The sequence below is a fragment of the Grammomys surdaster genome, unplaced genomic scaffold (assembly GCF_004785775.1).
Source record: "Grammomys surdaster isolate TR1022 unplaced genomic scaffold, NIH_TR_1.0 165, whole genome shotgun sequence".
Taxonomy (NCBI): domain Eukaryota; kingdom Metazoa; phylum Chordata; class Mammalia; order Rodentia; family Muridae; genus Grammomys; species Grammomys surdaster.
The window spans coordinates 9097189-9119891 of record NW_021604613.1 but is presented as its reverse complement, the minus strand read 5'-3'; the positions used below and the strand labels follow the sequence as shown (position 1 = coordinate 9119891).

General features: G+C 43.9%; 1 protein-coding gene across 2 annotated transcripts in view; it reads left to right on the top strand.

The window, feature by feature from the left end:
* The first annotated feature begins 511 nt into the window (after positions 1-511).
* Positions 512-22703, top strand: part of Ankrd44 (ankyrin repeat domain 44) — a 257860-nt gene continuing 235668 nt past the window's right edge. The window contains exon 1 of one of the 2 annotated variants that reach the window (XM_028765551.1): positions 512-686. In XM_028765551.1, coding sequence (XP_028621384.1) covers positions 660-686 — 27 coding nt within the window. In that variant the 5' untranslated portion in view covers positions 512-659. The remainder of the gene's footprint in view (positions 687-22703) is intronic. The other variant, XM_028765552.1, reaches the window with a different exon arrangement.

Here is a 22703-nt window from a genome sequence, read left to right as displayed (position 1 = left end):
CGTTATATGTTAGAGAAACCCTGGACTCACAACACGTCCATGGCCTCCTTATATTAAACAAAGAGACTGCTGCGCCCAGGTGGCAGAAATTTGGAGAGCTGGAGCAATCTGAGTGGGGAAGAGGTTTAGGGAAAGGGGGTGTGACGCAGTCTGCAGGGTGAAAGTTGGTGGCCTGTGAGTGGCAAGCTTTCTGGACCCTGGGGTGTGTCTGCGAAGGATTGCCCTTCGGTGGCGTGCGCGTGGGTGGGATCGCTGGGGAGGGTCGGCGTCAGCCCCCCTCCCCTTTCGGCTGGCTCCTGGAGGAGCGGAGTGCAGGTGTGGGAGGGCACCGGAGCCGCGGGCTGCGAGGAGCCGCCGCGGGCGGCAGGAGGCAGCGTCGGCCCGGGCGGCGCGAGGCAGCGCGCGGTGATGTCAGTGGCGGCCGGGCTGGCAGCGGCCGGCACTTCCTGTATAAAGGCGGGCGGGCCGGGCTGCGACTCCCGCGAGCCGGGGCTGGGCTCTGGGAGGCAGGCGGCGGCAGCCGAGCGGTGGCGGGGCTGTCACCTTAGCGAGCCCGGCTCCTGGCGCTTTCCCGGGCCGTTCCTTCCGTTTCCCCGGGCTCCCGGCGTTGACATCTGCAGAGCGGATTGCTGTATGTGCGCGCGCGCGGGAACGGAAGAATGGCAGTGCTCAAACTCTGCGACCAGGTAGGGGCGCGGGGCGCGGAGAAGGGGGCGCGGCGGGCACCGAGCGAGCCGAGCGCGCCCCGGGCTGTTTACGCGCAGCCTTGGAGCGTGCACGGCCTGCCGCGGGGCTCGGCTCCCGCGCAGTCTCCGCCCTGGGCCGTCGCAAGTGCGCGTTCGCGGCCAGAGAGGGTCGGCGGGTTGCGGGAGTGGCCGCCGGGCGCGGGGAACCCGGGTCGCAGCCGCACCGGGAGAGGGGAGTCTCGGGCTGGATCGTGCACTCAGGAGCAGTCAGCCTGGGGGTGCCGGTGAGGGGGGAAGGCTGTCCGCGGGGTCAGGAGGAGGAAGGTGGACGGCGGGAGAGAGGATCGCAGCCCCGCTGCCCCAGACCTCACCCACGCCAGGCAAAAGGCTGGCCCGGATCCCCGCTCCGGTGCAATAGGCTGTCTTCATCGGTTGGATAGGACACCCCGACTTCCTCTTTAGTTGCCCAGGGGCTGGGTGTGGAGTGTGGGGTTAGGGGTGCTGAGAGACGCGAGCTCTCGGCCCAGGTCTCCGAATAGGAGATGGGAGTCAGGTCCCGGGCTGAGCTCGCAGGCGCTAGTGCCCATCAGCTTTGTTGCTTTTCTGGCCGAGACATCACACCCGGCAGCTCTGAAGTTCTGTTTGAAGCAATGGGATTATTTATTGAATCCGATTGACAGCCTTTGCTACACGTCTGGATATTGACACTCACGGAAGTCCATCTAAATTATGTGAAAAGCAAAACAAAACAAAACCTCTTCACAGTTCTTTACATGAAAAAGGGGGAAACGTCCCGGTTTATTCACCCACACTGAGATGAACATTGTTTTGGGGGCCTGATAAGCAGAGAGGCAATCTTGACTTTGATACATGGTGTCAAACAGGCCAGCCCCCTCTATTAAACACCTCAAACTTCTTAAATAGGATGCATCTGGTGTCTTGCTAGTTAGAATTCAGAGAATTCAGCCAGAATGTTCTGCAACGTAAATGCAATCTTTGTGGTAGGGAGCCACAATGGTTTGTTTTGCCCTTTTAGATTAAATTTACCTCAGTTTGCTTCGTGTCCCCCCTTCCTTTTTTCCCCTGCCCGCCTTGGTCCAGAAGTCACTGAGTTAAAAACTCTGTTAAATTTAGCAGGGAGAGCAGCTGTTAATTGTGTGAGCCTGCCCCTCCTCGTTGGCTACTGAACATTTAAAGTGCTTGTAAACTGATATTAGGATTTTCTCTACCCTTTGTTCCCAATTTTTGCCAACTGTTAGACATCTCTTATTTTAAGTCTTATGTTGTATTGCGTCCAGAGTCCTGTCAACATTGATGGCACACATTCCCCTACTTTGTTAATTCCTCAGTCTGCAGAGTACAACGTGGTGTTCCAGTAGGCATAGTTTTGTTATACATATAAAAGAATTCCATGTAGAATTTTATGTAGAAAGATGCTAATCATTTATCCTGAATTCCTTATTTTCTAAGTAAAAACAGCTGACTGGGAAAAGCAAAAAGTCTTCCTCAAGATCCTCAGCTGTTGGCTGCTGGTGCCCACCTCCCAGGCTGCTATCAAGCCTCTGAGCTATCTCTCTCCTTCCTCTCAGCAGATGTGATGAAGTAGGGTATGAGAAGGAGCGTTCTCCTAGTGTCCATTAGCCCTGGTAAAGAGTGTATCACTGGGTTCCACCACACAGGAAGTTATTCCCTGGCTTCTCAGAGCAAGGCTTTCAAAGATGTTTGTCTTCGGAAATCTTTCTAAATACACCCTCTTTGTTCCCCCAGTAAACTCCACTTGCCACCTGAGAGAAAGAGGTAAAACTTCATTTGACTCCATCTCTTGACATATAGAAAGAGCCAAGGAGTTCTGTGACCCAGGAACACCTAAAAACCTCCAGTCTATTTTGGGACAAAGCCAGAGGAAGATGGGGTGTGGTTGGTGGCGTGGGGTGCAGTGGTGAGCAAAGATGGTTTCTGTGTTTCTTTAGGTCCAGGAAGTGTGTTCTTCTTGCCTTATATAGTCTTTTTTGTTTGAATCTTACTTCTTAGAAGTTGGCTCTTAACCTCAGCTACCCATGCTAACAACCTGTGGATTAAACTCCTCCTAGAAGAGCTCTGCCCATCCCTGTGGGTTGGGAGCCACCTGCATGGAATCCCTGCTTCAGTTTGAGGTGGAGCAGCTTGCTCTCTCCCCAGGATGCTGTAACCATCCCAGCCTCACTTTTCTGGTCTGTTCAATGTCGTTTGTAAGGCGAATCTCCACTTTTGGCTATAGCTCTTTGATTTTCGTTTGAGGACACATTCTGGCTGCTGAGAACTTGGATGTAGTCGAAGTGAGAGGTTACCGTCAGTGACTTTCTGTCCTACTGACACTGAAGGCTGGAACTGGCTGGGTGGCTGTGGTCATCACTTAGACAGCCAGTTCTGCAGTGACCACTGAGTTCAGCAAGAGAAGGGTTATGATGTTTTCTAACTTGTTTTGGGAGAGTTAGAAAGTGAGGGGGAGGGAGAGGCTGCTGTGGTTTTTTTAGTCTTCTTCTGTGAAAAGGAACTGCGAGCTTGTGCTCCCACCACGCCTGACGCCCAGCACTTCTGCATTTGTCTGTCTCTCCTGTTAGAGAAACTTTCTGGAAGCATTTTGGGGACCATTTTTGTTTGCCCAGGACTGAGGGGTTTCCTGGCATGCAGTGGTAAAGCTGGGACAATTCCTAGCAACTGGAGGGATTGGTTGGTTACCTTCTGCAACTTTGTTATTTACCTGTGTAATTAACACAGTAAGATAACCACTTCCTCATAGGTGGACATTAAGACATTTGTTGACATCTTGGGAGAAGTGAGATAATCATAAGGCTGAAGAAGGTTTCATCACATGCAAATGCAATGTATTTAGCTTACAATACATAGACATGCAGCTTTTTGCCATTGGACTTTAATGTTGAGTTTCCAGGGTGCATTTCTTACGAATAGAGGCAAAGTACTGTAGAGATTATTCGTTACTGCCGTATTAGTCTGGATCTTACCTTTTTAAAGTTACAGAGCCAGGTTTGTAGGGGCCTTGTCTACCGTTTGAATGGTCTACTTTTCTGACGTGAGTTTGCTAACGACAGCAGAACTGCTCCATTTCTCTCGAAGAGTCTGGTAGACAAACAGCTTTGGCAGTAGGCCCTTTTGGAGCTTCCCGCTGGGAGGCCTTATGGTTTAGTATCTCTGCGCCAAGTCCTAGCTGACACTCCAGTCACCCACCTCCTTGCCAAAGACACTGTCTGGCAGCTGTGGCAGTGACCAGAGAATCGAAATCCCAAAGCTCTGAAAGCAGGGTTTCTGGCCACAGTGTGGGGCTTTTGGACTTTTTTTTTTTTTTTTACAATCAGGCTGTCCTGTATTTTCAGTTTCGTTCTATGTGCTGGATTGCAAGCCAATAGTGTATGCTGCAGGAGTGAAGGAGAAAAAGGAAAATTTAAGTTGGAGATTCTGTTCTGGTTAGACATATCAACCCATGGTACAGTTTTGGGAGTGTACTTGGCAACTGGCATTTCCTGGCCTGTGCATAATGGTGGTTTACACTGATTTCGCTCCTCTCGTGTGCGAGGTCCTTGCAGTGAATCACCTCTCTTAATCCTTCTAGTCACACTAGCAGGTAGGTGCTCACTCCTACTCTATAGTTGAGCAATCAGGAGCAGGGAGGCTAATTGACTTGTACAGGTCACACACCCAGAGAGCCATTGAGCAGTGTCCTCCCGTGTCAGTCTGATTGCACGGGTGGGGCTCTCTCACAAGGCTATACTTTTCATAGTTGAAAAGGCAGCAACAGGTAGAGAGCTCATGTCTCTTCTCTTAGTTATGGGAAAACTCTGACCACACCCCTGCACATGCGGCCAGACCCACCTCTGTCAGAGTGAGGACCTGCTTCGAGGCCTCTGCACCTGCTGGCCCCTATCTGGCTTGACTCCTTAAGCTCTGCACCCAGCGAATGATGTGTTGGTAGCATGGTGACTCTTTTCTCAATTATTTATTTATTTATTTTTGCAAAGCATGGGAGCCTATAATCATCTTCAATGTTGGGCTACCTTAGGAAACCAGAAAACCAGACAAGCAAATGTAGAAGAGTTTTAACAGTGGAGATAACTCTTGATGGCATCTTGATATGCCTCCTTTAAAGCCTCTGCTTAGCCAGGTACAGACTTTACATGTCCTGTGTGATAATGTCAGTATCTTGAATTATGCTGATAACCTGTTTTCCATACCAAAGACTTTTCTAAGTAAAGTTATGCCTCTCTTAAATACCTCTATCTGCTTCAGGATGAATAAAAGTCCAGCCCTGAATAGATGGAGCCTCCTCTTTTCTTCCTTCCTTCCTTCCTTCCTTCCTTCCTTCCTTCCTTCCTTCCTTCCCCTCTCTCTCTCTCTCTTTCTTTCTTTCTTTTTTGTTTTTGTTTTTTTGTTTTTTGAGACAGGGTTTCTCTGTGTAGACCTGGCTGTCCTGGAGCTCACTCTGTAGACCAGGCTGGCCTCGAACTCAGAAATCTGCCTGCCTCTGCCTCCCAAGTGCTGGGATTAAAGGCATGCACCATCACTGCCTGACTGGAGTCTCCTCTTTTAAAAGAACATTTTAGCTTTCACTTCTGTTATTCTAAATAGAGCATAAACATAAACTCGAAAAGTTGAAGTTCTTATACAAGAGACAGGACCAAGACATCTTAAAAATATAAAAAAGGTTTATATTTCAGCAAGATAAATACGATTATTAACATACATCTACAATGCATTGTTAAATTACTTTAAAATTTATTTATTTATTTTTTCAAAAATTTATTGATTTTTTTTATTTATATGAGTACACACTGCAGTTGTCTTCAGACACACACTAGAAGAGTACATCGGATCCCATTACAGATGGTTGTGAACCACTATGTGGCTGCTGGGAATTGAACTCAGGACCTCTGGCAGAGCAGTCAGTGCTCATAACCGCTGAACCATCTCTCCAGTCTTAAATATTATATTTAGTATATATATATATATATATATTTATATTTATATTTATATTTATATTTAAGAGTTCTTAGCTTTTTGTTTCTTCGTGTGTGTGTGTGTGAGTGTGAGTTTGTGAGTTGTGTTCTGTACATGTGGAGGTCAGGGCACTCTGGATATCTATTCTTTCCTTCTACCATGGGTGTAGAGGATCAGACTTAAGTCTTAGGCTTGATGGTAAGCACCTTTTACCACTGAGCCATCTAGCCAGCCTTGCATCAGTTCCTGTTGTTCTTTTCGAAGTTGTTTCAGAAAAGACACTCAGAGAGGCAATGAAATGGCCCAGGTTAAGCCTCTTGCTGTGTAAGGCTGATGATTTGAGCTAGCTCCTGGGGACCCATGTGAAGATGATGGAGCAGACCAATCCGCAGAGCTGTCCTCTGCTCTCCACATGTTCATCATGGTGCACATACACGTGTTCCCCCCCCACCCCCCACCCCCGCTGCAATAAAATAATAAAAACCTCTTGTAACACTTTATTCCAAGTCTCCAAAGAAAATTCTATATTGAAGCTAACATCTTAAACAATGGGGCTGGAAGGATTGCCTGTTGGGTAAGACACTTGCCACCAAGGCTGTAGACCTGAGTTCAATCCCTGTGACCTACGTGATAGAAGGAGAGAACTGACTCCTGCTAATTGTCTTCTGAGCGCCACATATATGTTGTGAGTCACGTGCATCTTCCCTCCCTCAAGAAATGAATACAATGTAGTTAGAAAGAATCTTTTACAGTAGTGGTACTATAGCTATTTTAAGGATTATTGATACTTAATATTTCTTGAAAGTCTCTTTGTATATGAAAACTTTTGGTGACTGGTTCAGTATTTTGTCTTATTTTCCTTCATGATCCCATCATGCACTCAAATATTTTAAAATGCTCATTGATGATTGGGAGCTGCATAGACTTTTGTCTAATCTAAGGTCATTTGAGAACAATGAGGGTGCTATTAAATATTGACTGGAAAAGGACCATCTAGGTACGTCTTTAAACATAATCACATGTAGACTTCCTCTTGCCTCACCTGAGTTTTGACAGTGACACCGAACTGGTTTGGCTCATACAAATTAGGTCTGCACTGGAGCCTGTTGGCCATGTGTAAGCCCAGGGTTAGATCATGGCTTTTACTTTACACATTGGCTCTGAGCAGGTGATGGTGGGTTGTAAAGTCATCTGACAGAGGCATTCTGAGTCTTATTGTCAAAGATCAGGGAGGGTGTAATGATCTAATCTGTGTTGTTGTAGACTTAAGTCAAGAGGAATTGTGTACATTGTGTGTCAGACAACAATTGGAGGTCAGACTTATCTGTGGGTTCTAGGTTCCTCTTTGTCAAATGAAGATGTGGGCTGGATGTCTTGGCATTCCTGAGCTCTGCCCTGTTCCTCTTGTGACTCAGTTCTTACAATGGGATTTACTTTATAGTGTCCCCTATGCATGTGGCTCTGATGTGTGTATTTGCACATGAGCTGTAATTTGGTTATCCAGGCAACAAGGTTAAATGGTTGCAGGTTCCTGAAGAGGTTTTTTATTCAATGTCAGTGATTTAGAAACTGATTATTATTCTTCCCCCACTTTGGTTTATAGATAATCTAAGATTGTCTATTTTATAGGCTGATTTTTTTATTAGTGTGATAATATCTTGACTCTGGATTTCAGAGGTTGAGAGCAGATAGTTCTTTTGATTAGTTTCATGTTTGTGAAGAGCTAGTAACCTGTAAAATTGAAATGAATGACTTTCGAATCTACCTTCAAATTGTAGTAGTCATAATTTAAAGGATGCTTTCTAGCTGGACATGATATATATATAGATCTGTAATCCCAGTACTCAAGAGGTGGAGGCAGGAAGATCAGGAATTCAAGTCAATCATTGGTTATTCTTGGCTACCTAGTGAGTTCAAGGCTAACCTGAGTTAGTCTTGAAAAAAAAATTCCTTTTACGTGCCTCTCCCGTTTGAACTAGAAAATCACTGGATCTGTCTCTATTACCCAGTAAACCTTTACCATCTTTCTGTAACTCCCCAGGCATCTTTAATACTGGAAGACCATTTTGCTCCAAGGAAGTTTCCAGAGCTCTTCATAAAAATAATTAGATCTGCAGAGACACTGGTGTTGCCCTGACATGGAAACTTAGTAGCAGTTCTAACTTGTCTCCAAAAGTTTCAGGATTAAATTGCTTTAGTTTTTCTTTGATTTAAAAAGATAGAATCAGTTTGGAAATAAATTCCTGGATTCCACTTATTATGGATCTCTTGTAGTTTGTGGCTTTGAACAGTCCCTGACATTGGGTTTTCTTGACTATATAGTTTCAGGCTCTCCCTTGTAAGGAAGCCGCTTTAACCATTCTCAAGCCTGATAAGCACACTTTTGAGTCTTGCTGAAGGGACATGGGTGCTTTCCTCAAGAAGGTCTTCTGGGATCTCCAGGAGCCTGATGTAGAGACACAGACCCCCAGGCTAGTCTTAGAGAATTCTCTTGAATTGCTTTCATGTAAGAGAAGCATTCTTCCCAGACCCTGGGTCTCTTGTGAGCAGGGCCAGCATGGCAGTTCTTACAGGTGCTGTTTGGGTAGTTTCCTTGGTTCTTCCAGGTAGAGTCCCTTTTCTTAGATTCCATAGCTGCAGCTGGGCCTGGCAAGTCTAATTTCTCAACTGTCGCATGGGAATTGGATACAGCTAGCGGGGTGATGACAGAAGGCTCAATGACTAGGCTTTTCTGAAGAAATGGGTCTTTGTGGGGTAGGAGAGTGGCTTTGGGATCTGATACAGGGAGGATGAAGAGAAAGACTGGAAAGCTGTAAAGATAGGATGCCTGGCAGAAATTTAGCTCCCTTGGAGCCAGTCACCTAGTAAATGAAACAGCTGACCAATGCTGCTGACACCTGTAGCCCAGGATGAGCAAGATGGTTTACTAAGCTTTGAACCTGGGAAGGGAAATTAGTTAGAAATGTACAGGAGACCAGAAATGAGAAGGAACACTTTATATGAATTAATCCCAACAGCATGTCCATGTGAGAATCCAGAGATTAAGGAATTTACTTGGGACTTATGAATTTGAGAGTCACAGTGGGAAGGGCTTGACCACAGACTATACATTTTTTCATCCTTATGGTCCCTGAAATGGGCACTACCACAAGAGACCTTCTCTTCATTGGTACTCAGAGTCTAGTTGTAGGATTAATGTGATGGGTGCCTTGTGCATGGAAGACCCTCATCAAATGTTGGTGGGATATATGTGACATCAAAACAGCTGTCAAGCCAGCTGGGGGTTTAGGCTACATATGGAATACTAACGAATTCAGGCATAGAGTCATTGGGGAAGGCTTTGGGGAGCCACAGAAGGTCCAGCTGATGCTTACAGAGAAAATGCTTCAGGCAGCAGTTGGAGGTGAGTGCTGTGCTGTACTTCTCAGGTGAGAGGCTGGAGGAGGATGAGTTTATTGACATGCAAAGTTCTTGTTGGGTAGGAAGAATAGAAGTAAGGAGATAACCGCTCAGTACCTAAATTAATACAAGAGGGGCTGGTATAGTAATGAAAGCATCTCACTAGTTCTTCTGATCAGCACTTCGTGTCCTCTCCTGGACACTTGGAGAAGTGGGTTTGAGACCTCACAAAGCTCATTGTATCTGCCAGCTTCACAGGCATGATTTCAGAAGTTAATTGGTACCTGCCTCATTCCATCAAGTAAATTGATATGAAAGTTGACACGAGACCTTCTGGTGTCTTCTGGATCCATGATTCTTCCTGCTCTGGTGGAACAGGGCACTTTTCCTGGCACTATTTTGTGGACAAATGTGTATCCAGGAATATCAAGGACTTCAAAGTGAGAACTTGGGTGGTTTTGGTGGCATATGACAGGGGTGAAATAATGTTGTAGGTCTGAGATGGTCTGTTTTTAACTTGATAATTTTATTTTAAAGTAAAAAGTTAAAATGTGCAGGCTATAAAAACACTATAGGATGACCCTGTTTTACAATGAGTATCATTGGTTGCAGAAGGAAGAAGTGCCAAGTAAGCATAGGTGTGTAGATTAAAGAGACTTAACACTCACCAAACCAATCAGGGAGACTTGAATTCTGATTTAAACAAACAGAAATATATCTTTATAAAATAAATTGGGTGAAAATTGAATGCTGATTGGATAGTTGATGGTTAGTGTGAGTGTGATATTGCAACTCTTTCTAAGAAGAGAGTCCTCTGGCAAATTGAAAAACAAAGCCACAACTATCATTTCCCAAGGCATACCTACCAGTTTAAGCCACAGAGCTTCTGGAAGCAATTTCTCCACCCTCTTTCTTCCTGTTCTCTCTGTTTGCTTCAAAGCTGTTCCCTCTCACCTGACAGTTTATCTTCAGAAAAGTTCTCAGTGTTTTTGATTGCCAAAAGTCTGGGCAGGGTGTGGTGGGGCTCTCTTGAACCTCAGTGCTTGGGGAGTAGAGGCAGATGGACTTCTGAGTTTGGGGCTATCCTGCTCTACATAGTGAGCTATATAGTGCTATATAGTGAGATCCTGTCTCAAAAAACCAACCAACCAACCAACCAACCAACCAACCAGCCAAAACAACAAGCAAACAAACACCTCCAAAAAACCAACAACAACAACAACTAACCCCCCCCCCCCAATAAAGTACATGCTGTTGCTGGGTTTGCTGTTTAATGAACTGCAGGTCTAAGGTAGTTGTGAGGACCACAGTTATTGGTTTAGCTTTGTTTCTTTCATAACTCATGTGACATTTAAGCATCTGATTTAGAATTCTTCCCTTCTAACCTTTTTACCTCTCCATCCCGGATTCTTTCTTCCCCTCTCTCTTTTGACAGGGTCTCTTTGTGTAATCCTGACTGTCCTAGAGCTTGCTGTGTAGTCCCAGGCTGGCCCCAAACTCACAGAGATCTTCATGCTTCTGACTCCTGAGTCATGGGGTCAAAGGCATGCAATACCATGCCTGTAACCCCACTCCCCCCTTCTCTTGACAAGCCCTCATGTAGCTCAGGCTTGAACTTGCTGTGTAGCTGAGGAGGATCTTGAACTACTGAGTCTCTTTACCTCCAGTGCTGGGACTGCAGACTTGTGCCACTATGCCTGGTTTCTGTGGTGCTCAAGATCAAACCCAAGGCTTTGAGCTCAGAAGCAGTTAACCAAGTTGGCTACACCTCCAGCCAAGTATTGGCTATTCATAAGAGGACTTGGATTCAGCTTGTCTCCGTTTGATGGTTCAGTTCGGATATTTGGGAGGGAGTTTAGGTATGAGAGCTGCCCACAGTTACCTTGTTTAAAGTAGCCTTTAAAGTGGGCTTTTGTTTAAATTGCAGGGCTTTGTAGAGCATCGAGAAGCTACAAGGTCAGTGTAACTGACACCTGTGTCCTCACAGGGAGTGGAACTGGTTCTGATTTTCAGTGGTTTTGGGCTTTAGGCACGTCTATTTCTACACATGTGATAGCCTTCTTCACAGAATCTAGATTCAAGCATATCAAAGGCCAAAAAGCTAGGATGAGGCCACCTGCAGCTTTAGTAGACAGTGCTGTCTCAGGCAATGAAATTTTAGGCACTTTGGGGCTTCTAGGCACTTATTTCTTGAGATGCTGAGATGAGCACAGACAGTATTTAGTTGCTAATGTTAGGGCCCATTTTCCTCTGATTCTTCTCCTTAGTAAAAGATCTTCTATCAACTTCCCAGGTACTGAGCTTTTACATACACACTTTATATGTGGCATCTGGTTTGAACAGTGTTCATAAGCACTGTATGGGAGAACTCTGAAGTTGATGTTTGGAGTTCTGAGTTGTACACACAGCTTTGCTCTTAACTTCTGTCTTAGTCTTTCTGTGACACAACTTTTCCTGTCTGTAAAATGGGTACAGTAATATGTGCTTAATGGGGAACCTTCGACAGTTCAGTAGGAAATGTTCGATTACCCCAAGTGGATGTCTGTTGCTGCTTAGTAAACAGTCCCTGAATCCAAAGTGCCCAAAATCCTCATTGTCAAATTAAGCAGATAAGTATTTTAGAGTCAGTTTCAGCTCTCTCAGAATAGGTTTTAGTGATTTTTTTGTTTTAAATTTATAACATTAATCTTGTTTTATTTCTCCCTAATTTCAAAAATTGTGGTACACAGATATTTGATTTTTGTATGAAATCTCTTTATTGAGTACCCTTCATATTGGGTCCTACAATTTTAAAAAAGAGCTTTCTTTGTTTTGATTTTATCTTGGCAATTGACTTAGTTTATTTAACTTACAGAGTTTACGTTTAGACAGATCCACTAGGATAAGCAAGTGTGGAAAAGATTGGAGTTTGCAGACGTTCTTGTTTTAAGCTGTCAAAAAGGCCTTTGAAAAAGACAAGAATGCTACTTCCTCCTCACACAGTGTAAAACTGTCTTCTTGAGGAAGTGTGTAAAAGCAAAGCTGTTTGATAGAACAGTCGTCATAAAGAAGTCATCATGAAAAGTGTTATTATGACAGAATGTCTTAAAACTTAGGTGTAGAATTTCAGGCCTTGGATGAATATTTACTGGGGTAAAAGGAAACCATAAACGTAGGCTGGGCTTGTAGCTCAGTGCTAGAATGCAGGACTGGCATTCATGAGGGCTGGGGTTCAATTCATAGTCCTATGGGGTTGTGTGGTCGAAGGAAACCATTATAAAACAACAACAAAACCCCCAAATCCCAATCTATGAAGGTTTCTGAAGAAAATTGTTTAAAAATATCACATAAAGGATATGTTGTAAAATGTCATTTTAATTTAACTCTTTTTTTCTTTTAGAGTGACAGGACATTGTTTAAAAGAGGATGTAGGCCAAACGTAATTGGATACATATGTGTGCTTTAATTTAAAACATTCTTGATTCACCAGTAGAGATTTAGAGCAAAATGTAGCAAGGTAATAGAAAAATGAAGACCAGAGCAGAACTGCAACAGGCGCAAAACCAGAACAAAGAAAGAAAGATGGGGGAGGGGAAGAAAGCTAGCAGGAGAAAGACTTAAAAAAAATGAATGAAGGAAGGAAGTGTGGTTGTGAACATCTATAGTTTCAATATTTGAGAAAATAAAGAAAAGATCAGGAGTTCAAGGCCAGCCTCAGCTACATAAGTAACTTTAAGACTAGCTAAGTGAGACTAAGTTTCAAAAATTTAAAACAAAGATGAGGAAAAAGAGGAGACAGAAGAAAAAGAGACAGAGGAAAGGCTCAGAGAGGGACAGACAGGAGGTGGACTTTGTAGGTTGTGCAGGGCGGGGCTAGGTAGGCAGTGATGTTCTTAAACTTCATGCTACACTGATCAGCTGGTTTCTTCCTGAAGCAGTTAACACCAGCCGGTATGCCTCAGCTCCACCAGGCTTCCCAGGGCACTACAGTGACAGAGGAGGTTGTGAGTTAAGCCAAGTTGCAACCAGTTGCAGACAGGCTGCAGCTTAGAAGGCTGATGAGTTCTGTGGTGTCGCAGGTCTTGAGGATGGGTGTGGTAACTGACAGAGAGAAATGATTTTGCATAGCAGGAAGGAAGTCTTGGGGCTCCTATACCCAGAAAAAGGTCCCTGTGACATCTCTGATTTTAAGCATCATCTTCTGTCCCGGTGAGCTAAGTGCAAAGTCATTTTTAAAAATTACAGAGCTACCTTTCCATTCAACTTTTCCAGAGACCGAATAGTATTTTTTTTTCTTTTTGACTCCATTCCTAACCATGAATTAATTGGTTGTGAGTCCCTGGCCAGTAATTTTTTCTCCCTGGGTCTCAGTTTTCCCTAGATGATATCGATAGGAAAGTGCCCAGTATTATTAAATACTGATCATGATATCGATAGCTGATACCATAATCTAAAGTCACTGAACTGCCAACAGGGGACAGAATGTCCTGTCTCACACAAAGGTACATTTAGAGATGACTATTCCCGAGTCTTGCAGATAGTAGGACTTTGGGGCTTATGAGACCAGGCTGACTCTAGTTGAACTCGGTGGCTCTAACAAAGGTAGGCCACTCTGGAGCAGGTCCTATGGGTTAGGGCTGTCAGTTGCCGATGGTGTTGAAGCACCAATCAGCAGCTATCTTTTCCCAGCATCTGAAAGAGTAGCCCTGCAAACGAGCCAAACTAGCTCCCTGTCTAGACAATAAAGGCTGTGAGATTTGCTGTCCCAAGGTCAACTTTATAGGAAGCCTGGAGTTGCCACTGCCTTAGCTGTGCTCACAAAGCACTTGTGGAGCTAGTGATGCCCCGGGTCTCAGCAAATGACTCTGCCAGGTGCTGCTGCCCTTTCTCCACTGGCACTAAGATACGCGTGTGATAAGTACTATTCTGTAGGAAACCTCCAAGGTGCCTGCCTGAGCCCTTCCATGTGAGGGTATCAGGTAATGTCAGCCAATGTTGCATAAGGAAGAGGAGCCTGTTTTGTCATAGCCTTGTGCTGTAGAAGCTAGAGATAACATGCAACACATATTAGCTGTGGCTTGGGGCAGATTCCTTTCTTGGGACAGATTCCTTTCTGTATCTTTAAGACTGGCTTTGGGCCTACTCTCTGATTAGTTAGAGACCAGACCTAGTACATTAGTCTCAGGGGTACAGAGGAGGGGGAAGCAGCTCTCAGACCATGAAGTACTAGCCTACTGCAGGAGCGCAGGGTAGGGCAGGAGGGGATGGGGTAGTGTTTTGTGTGATGGCTGCCTTCTTTGCAGCGGTGACCAAGGTCCAGATGTGACCAAGGCCATTTGGACTCTGATGACCTTGGCTTAAAAGACCCTTCCTGAACCCAAGAGGGTAACACCAGCTACTTTCACACAGAACAGTCCAGTGGCCAGGTGGTGGTGGTGCACACCTTTAATCCCAGCACTTGGGAGGCAGAGGCAGGCAGATTTCTGAGTTCGAGGCCAGCCTGGTCTACAGAGTGAGTTCCAGGACAGCCAGGGCTACACAGAGAAACCCTGTCTCGAAAAACAAAACAAAACAAACAAACAAAAAGAACAGTCTAGTGGATTTGGATTTTTTTCCTTGTAAGAACAAAAGGTTCCCAAAATTCTTCAGCCACCAGTGAAATGATTGGACAGAATAAAAACTTCTTTAGGAGGGGGTGGGGAGAGATACAGTTGTTGTTTTACATGGGCATACAGGAGCTTCAGCCATCTTCATTCCTGGCTGAATCCAGCCAACTACCTGTATTTAAATGCCTGTGAGCTAAGAATAATCTTTCTGTTATCACATAGTTGAAAAAGGATCAAAGGAATTGTATTTTACAACACTCAGAATTTTAATAAAATTTGCATTTTGGTGTCCATAATTAGGATGTGTTGGAGCATACCCTCCCTGGTCTGTTGGCATTGTTGGTGACCCGGTGAGGTGACAGCAGTGGAACTGAGGAGTTGCAATAGTGACTGTAGGGCTAGCAAGGGTGAAAAGGTTTACTATACAGCCCTTGCAGACAGAGCTTCTGAGGCCCGGGTGTCACCTCAGCAGGTCCAGGACCGTCATTCAGGTGTTATACCCGTTACCTTGGCTGCACGTGGGTGCAGGTTTAACTAGATTGTGACGGGAATTGTTGCTGTCAGCTTTTTCTAGGAGAAAGTAGACTCTTAGTTAGTGTATCCGGGTGCACTTTTCCTGTAAGAAATCCTCTTTTAAACGGTCGTGTCTTCACATTCCAACTTTTTCCTCCCTGTAGGAGCTTGGTAGAGAAGGGCCCATGTGTTTATACTTTAAACCACTTGCCTTTTAAACTGCATGTTTAGACTCTTGATGTGGACCCAGAAAAACTTAATATGTACTTTTAATGCACTCAAGGAGTCCAGATGGGGAAGCACTCCTATGTTTGAGAGAAAAACAGAATCTTATTATTTTCTACTTCCTCTTTTTTTTTAAAATACTGTTTTTAGTTTGAGTAGAGTCTAGATCTGGAAATGACTTTAATTTTACAGAAAGCTAACTTTAAGGAGATCTTTTGACTGCAAGTCAGCTATTAAAAACTAAACATATTTGTGCTGTCAATTTATTTATGTTTCTCACTATTCTAGAAGGTTCTCGCAGTGGACATTTCTGTGTGAGTTGTGCATTCAGGTGTGTGTGTCTTTGTGAGTCCCTGTCCAGTGTGCGTTTATTTCATCACAATTATAAGGAGAATATAGGCCACATTCCTTCCTGTGCTTTGAGTCACTTGCCTATGGTGACACTTCTGGGCTTGGAGTTGCAGTTGGTCTTGGAGGAAGTTGAGTACTCTGAGTTGGTTAGTGGGGGCAGAGGTCATCTGACATGTTCAGCTTCATGAGATAAAGCATAAAAGGCCAATGATATTTGCTTATGAGAAGACTGATAAGTGAATTGATGGGGTGTATCACTTGAGAAAGGACTTCTGGGGATTCCTAACACTTTCTGAAGAGTGTCCCAAGTGTTGAGGTGCTGGAGGGACAGGAAGTAAGTACTCTAGTTCCCACTTGTCATGGGGAAAACGGAGGCCAGTGCTTGTTACTGACCTTGCAGATTCTTGGTGGAGGGAGGATTCTTGCTTCTGGCTGAATCTGAGGTGTGTTTCATTTGCCTGTCCTGGTCTTAAACACCACTTAAGAAATCACGTGTTATTTTGACAGCTATATTTAGGACACTGCCTGAAACACTAAACACTCCGAGAAGAAAACTCAAGGCAGACGCCTGGGTAATTACTATTTAGGTCTAGTCACGTATCATTTGCATTATCCAGATTAGAATATATCGGTTGCTTCTCAGCTGGCCTTGCAGTGAGAGCCCATTGGATGCAGGGCCAGAGCTCTTGCCTTATGTTCCTCTTTGCGTACAGAGGGTGATAGTCAAAGGACTATGGAACTTCATCCCTAAACCACTGGCTTCCCAAGGGACCTTACTGTCCAAACGCTTACACAGCATGCTTGCTTTCTTGTTTCGAGTTGTGTTTGGAGCTTGGGATGGGCTCTCTCCAAGGGAAGGTATATGCTTGATTAAACTTTTGTTAGATAAATAACCTTTGTAAAAGGGTCAGTAGTACTGTCATTCTGCAGGGAAAAGTATGGAATTAAAAACATTTATTTCAGTCATTGTTTGTGTGAGAGAGGGGAGGACAGGTGTGTGCCATTGTGTGTATGTGTGTCTGTCTCTGTGTGTGGGAGGGTGTCACAGGATGGTTGTTTTTTTTCTTCCACTATGTGGGTCCCAGTGGTTGAGATCAGGTTGGCAGACTTGGTGGCAAGTGCTCTTACTTCCTCCTCCACCTCATTGGCCTGGGGAGGGAATTTTTTTTTTTATTGGCAATTTCTTAAATATGTAGAGAACCTATAGCTGCATCCTTAGTGTGTCATAATATTAACAGTTCTGAAAATGTTTCCCCTCACTCCAGCAGTCACTGGTCAAGGCAGTAGTGTAAAAAGGATCTTACCAGCAAGAGAGAGAAAGAGAGAGGGGGGGAGGGGGAAGAGTAGGGGTAGGGAGAGAGGAGGAGGAGGAGGAGGAGGAGGAGGAGGAGGAGGAGGAGGAGGAGAGAGAAGAGGTGAACATTGAACATTGAACATTACCATTTCTCTAGCTCCAGGAAATGTTATTTTGTTCATCACTTTCTGTGTTCTGAGGATTTTATTTTGTCTGTGTTTATGTTTGAATGTGTTCGTATGTGTATGTATATGTGTAGATGTGTGACGGTGTGTGTCTATGCACAGACGTCAGAGGTTGAAGTTTGGTCTTCCTCAATTGTGGTGTCTCTACCTTATTTACTTACTTACTATGTGCAGTTTGTGTGCAAGATGCCTGTGTGTGGGCACACATGTTGGAGTGCATGTGGAGAGGGCAGAGGAAAACTTTGTGGAGTTCATTTTTCCTTCCATCTTTACTTAACTCCAGGAATCCAGCTCAGGTTCCCAGATCTGTACTGCAAACGTCTTTATTATTCGTATTTTTCTGGGGGCAGAGTCTCCTCTCTCTGAAGCTATGGCTGGCCTGGAGCTTACTATGTAAATCAGGCTGGCATTGAACTCACAGAAGTCCTACCTCTGACTCCCATGTGGTGGTATTAAAAGCCTGTGTCCACATGTGACTTGACCTTATTTTTAAAGACAGGGTTTCCCACTAAACCTTGAAGACTATTGCTTGGCTAGCCTGGAGATTCTTCTGTTCTTCTGCCCCACCTAGCACTGAGATTACAGATGTGCTCTGAGGTGCTGGGCCTTTTAGGTAGGTGCAAGGGATCTGTCTTTTGGTCTCACGCTTGCCCAGGAAGCATGTTTTGGACTGAGTCACCTCCCCAGTTCTTCTGAGGATTTCAGATAGGCTTTTTTGGAGGCAACTTTTGAAAGACCTGCCCAGGAAATCATGGTCGTCGGGAGCTCTGAGTGTCAAGCTGTTAGCTCAGTTGTTCTCTAAAGAGGCTGTCCTGGGTAGATCGCGGAGACAAACCACCATCTCAGTGGAGCATTTTCATCTCCAGTCCCAACCTCTGCCAGATTTTTATAAACTGTGTATCCCCTGAAAGTCTTTTTTAGTTGGACGATTTTCATTATAAAGTTAGAAAGATACAAAGGATGTAATTTTTGACACAATGTAAATATTAATTTTTAAAGTGAAAACATTGTATCATTGTTTAAATTGTATCGAGTGGAGTGGAATTTAAACACTATTGTGGTTTGATGTGCCTGTCAGTAGTCCAAATTTTATAGTGTTTCTTTTCCCCCTTGAAGTTTTTTCAAATGTAGTGCTTCTTTTGCGTGTGGGACAGTCTGGGCTGGCCTGGAACCTGTCATCTTCCTGTGCTAGCTTCCTGGGTGTTGGGATTAGAAGCATGAGCCACAGTGATGGATGTGATGCATTTTTATAAAATAATTTTTAAAAATTAGATTATAATTGCATCATGTTCCTCTTCCTTTTTCTTCCTCCAAACCCTCCTAGGTACCTGCTCTTGCTGCAATGCATGTAAACTAATTATTCTATGATAAATTTTAGGATTATGTTTGTAATGATTATTAACAACATACCAATGCATATCTTAAAAATTGGGTTAAATACTCACAGAGCATGCAAAGTAAGATATTTTTATTTAGAACATATTACTTACTGGGCAGTGGTGGCACACGCCTTAGTCTCAGTACTTGGGAGGCAGAGGCAGGCGGATTTCTGAGTTCAAGGCCAGCCTAGTCTACAGAGTGAGTTCCAGGACAGCCAGGGCTATACAGAGAAACCCTGTCTCGAAAAACAAAACAAAACAAAACAAAACAAACAAACAAACAAAAAACCCATATTACTTGATCTAGGAGTAGGAAATTATTTATTGACCACTATTCACCAGTGTTTAAAATATGCAGTTGTATAACGTTCCCATACTATGAAGTATTTTCATGGCTTCTGTTGAACCAGGAACCCAAATATTAAAAAGATGGGGCAACGAATGAATTGGGGGTAAAGAAAAAGCATGCAGGTCAATGATTTGCTACATTTTGTTTGTTCATTTATGTCAGCAGGTCTGAAATTTCTAACATCTCTAGTCTTTTGATACATTTCCGAGAGTCATCATGCTATTCTTTGGATCATGGCCTTTTAGTGCACAACTTTCTAGTTTGAATGGCCCATAAGAGGAACTTTCAAGTGCTTTTAAGTCTTGCTTAGCTAATTAAAGCTAACTGGGATTTGTCTAGCTTCCAAGTCTTGAAATGATAAGCAATTAAAGACTAGCTCATGTGTTTGTGGAGCACTTAACCTGGCTCGGGCTGTTTATGGAAAGATGTTCCTCTGACTTTGACTGATTTTGAATGGGTCATTTCTTAGGCACTGTGATCTTTTTGTACCAGAGTGAGGGTCAGGTTACTCAGTTAGAATCTCTAAGGTGAGGAGTATTTCCTCTCTTGGTTCCAAGAGGAGAAGGAAGATGCTGAAGAGGGAAGTGGAAGGGCAGTTGTATCTGGAAGGTATCCACACGGGAGCCGAAGAGCTGAAGCATTATTCCCACAGAACAATCTATTGCCTACAAACTCCTCAGCACAAGAATGCTGGAAGAGCTGATGTTAACTTGGGGGATGGTCTTCATTCCCTCATCTCCTGGATTCCCATCAGGTGGCCAAGAGTGGTCACTATGTGTGAATGATAGAGACATAATTCTCACAGGAAATGTAGTGGACTTTTGAAAATCTGTGTTGCAATTGTGTGCCATGCAATGTGTATTGAAACTTTAACATTTGAAGGTAAGGTTGGGAGAAAATGTCACAGCTCTTGACACTTTTAAATCAACTAAACTCAAATGTACTCTTCAAAATCTTTTTGTAGCACAGTCCCAGAGAGTAATGATGAAAAGTCGGCTTTGTGTGCGTGAGTTGGGGGAAGGCTTCTCTTCAACATTTGAACCTTTATTTGAGTCTGGTGGAGACCCCCTCTCAGATTTATTGAATGTGGCCTTCGTGGTTCCTTCTCATGCTCTACTCTGTGTAAGTGGTTGGCTAATAGCAGGGTATAAGCAATAGTGTTTTAGTCAGTGTTCTGTTGCTGTGAAAAGACACCATGACTATAGCAACTCTTATAAAGGAAAACATTTAACTGGGGACTGGCTTACAGGGGTTTAGTACATTATCATCATGACATGAAGCATGGCAGCACACAGGCAGATGTGGTGCTGGAGAGGTACCCGAGAGCTCTACATCTGGATCAGCAGGAGTTAGGAAGAAAGAGTGACATTGGGCCTGGCTTGAGTTTCTGAAACCTCAAAGTCACACCCAGTGAGATACTTCCTCCAACAAAGCCACACTCACTCCAACAAGGTCACGCCTCCGATAATACTACCCACTATGAGTCTACAGCAGCCATTTTTATTCAAATCACCACAAATGGATTACAAGTGTGATTAAAGACCAAGATATTTGATAGGTTAGTTTGCATATTGAAGCATCCAGGTATTGCTTTCAAAATGGAACACTGGTAAAACACTTGCCTGAGGGGGTACTTCTGATAGCTACTTTGGTTGGTTTGTTGGTTTCTGAATTAACTAGTCTCTTAGTGTACTAGATTGAAGATAGATTATGTGGCTGGTTACCTCGTAGTAAATGAAGTAGAGTACCTGTTTATAAGATCCAAATGATGTGTGTTTGCCTGTGGATATTGAATAGATTTCTCTGGCATTTCTGTGAAGTGTTGATCAGCATGAAGAATGAATTTTCTGGGTAGTGGTTGCACACACCTTTAATGCCAACACTCTGGAGGCAGAGGTAGGTGGATTTCTGAGTTTGAGGAGAGCCTGGTCTATAGAGCAAGTTCCAGGACTGCATAGAGAGTCCTTGTCTCTAAACAACAAATCAAGAAGGATTTTCAAAGATAACACTGATGTCCGATCACTAGTGTTGGCTGGTTTCTCCTACTCATCTCTAGACCAAACAGAAACACACATTTCTCTGCCAAGGACTCTGTGACGCCACAGGCAGGCCCTGCAACGTAGCTGATTTTTTTATACCTCTTCTTTTCTGCTTGCAGAGGAATTAACCTCTTTGATAACATAACTTATTTTTAAACTGTGAGGATATATACTATTGTTTTATTAGTGACATCTGAAGGGTGTTAATTCTTTTTAAAAATAGATTTGAGAGCTTAACAGTGAAGGGTGCATAGGACTCTTGCAGAGGATCTGAGTTCAGTTCCCAGCACCCCAGCCGATAGCTCACAACTAATTTCAGGAGACCCAACACCTCTGACCTCCATGGGCACCTGTACTGTACTGCATATACGTGTGCACATGCAGCACACATACACACACACACGTACTCATGCATGCACGCATGCACATATTCATAAAATCTTTTAAAATAGACTTTATTGTTGAAGGCAGTTGTGTGTATATAGCAAAATTGAGCAGAAGGTACAGAGTGCCTCCATATTGTCTCTGCCTCGCTCCAGCCTCCCTGGCTCTCAGCGTCTTTATTCACCAGTGACAGATGCCAGGACATCATTGTCACCCAAAGTCCCTTGCTTACATCAGGACTCCTGGTGTTATACATGCTGTGGCTTTTAAGTGTGGTGTCCAGGACACAGATTCGCTTCAGCGGATTTCAGTACTGCATAGTTTCACTGTCCTGAAAACCTCTGTGCTCTCCATGGTCATTTCTCTTCTCCCAAACCACGATGACCTGGCGTTCCTTCTGCTGCATCTGTGGATTAATTTTTTTCCAGGGTATTATGTAGTTGAATGATTTTTGTTCATGATGGATAAGATAAACTTCTAGAACTTTAAAGGAAGCTTTGAAATTTTCCATTTCATGGTTTTTTGAGGTTTATCAAAGTTACGTATTTTTCAAGTTTGAAGAGAAATGTGCTCAACTTCATAAGCTAAAAAAGTGTCTGGCATTGTTTAAAGTAAAATAAATGCTAGGGAGTAAAGAGAGCCATTAAAATAAAAGATCAAGATGGAGGAAGAAATTCTTTCAGCATTCAGGAACTCCTCAAAGGATCTTCAAACCTAGCTGGGAGTGTGGTGTCTTTAATCCCAGCACTCCAGAGGCAGAGGAAGACAGATCTCTGAGTTCCAGGCCAGCCAGGCCAGGAGTTAGAACTGGATATCACAGTGAGTTCCAAGACAGCCCAGGATACACAGTGAGACCCTGTCTCAAAATTTTTTTCAAATCCATTTTGATAGCATTTAGAAAAAAAAAGATTATCTTTAAATTAGGACAATACTATTAAATAAAATACGCTCTGTTTTATTTTCTGGGTCTGGAATCTATCCAGGTACAAGGTAATGAGAAAGAGTCACATGATCACACTTGGGGTCATGGAGAATCCTGGCAGAGTATCAACGACTCCATTGGCTAGCCACTGCCGTGATCAGTTGTCACACCTTCTTCTTCATCCTACTGGCCAGCTCAGTCCTCTGCTTTACTCGGGGTGGTAGGTGACGTGCCCAGAGCCAGCTGTGGGCTCCGATGTCTTGGGTAGGTGCTGGAATGATTGATTGCTTCTACTCACAAGATAAAGCTGGAGAACTTGATTTTCTCTGATGATTCCCAGAAGTGATCATGTGAATACACTGGCATTGTTTTTGTTTTTAGAGAACCTAGTGCTATATTATTA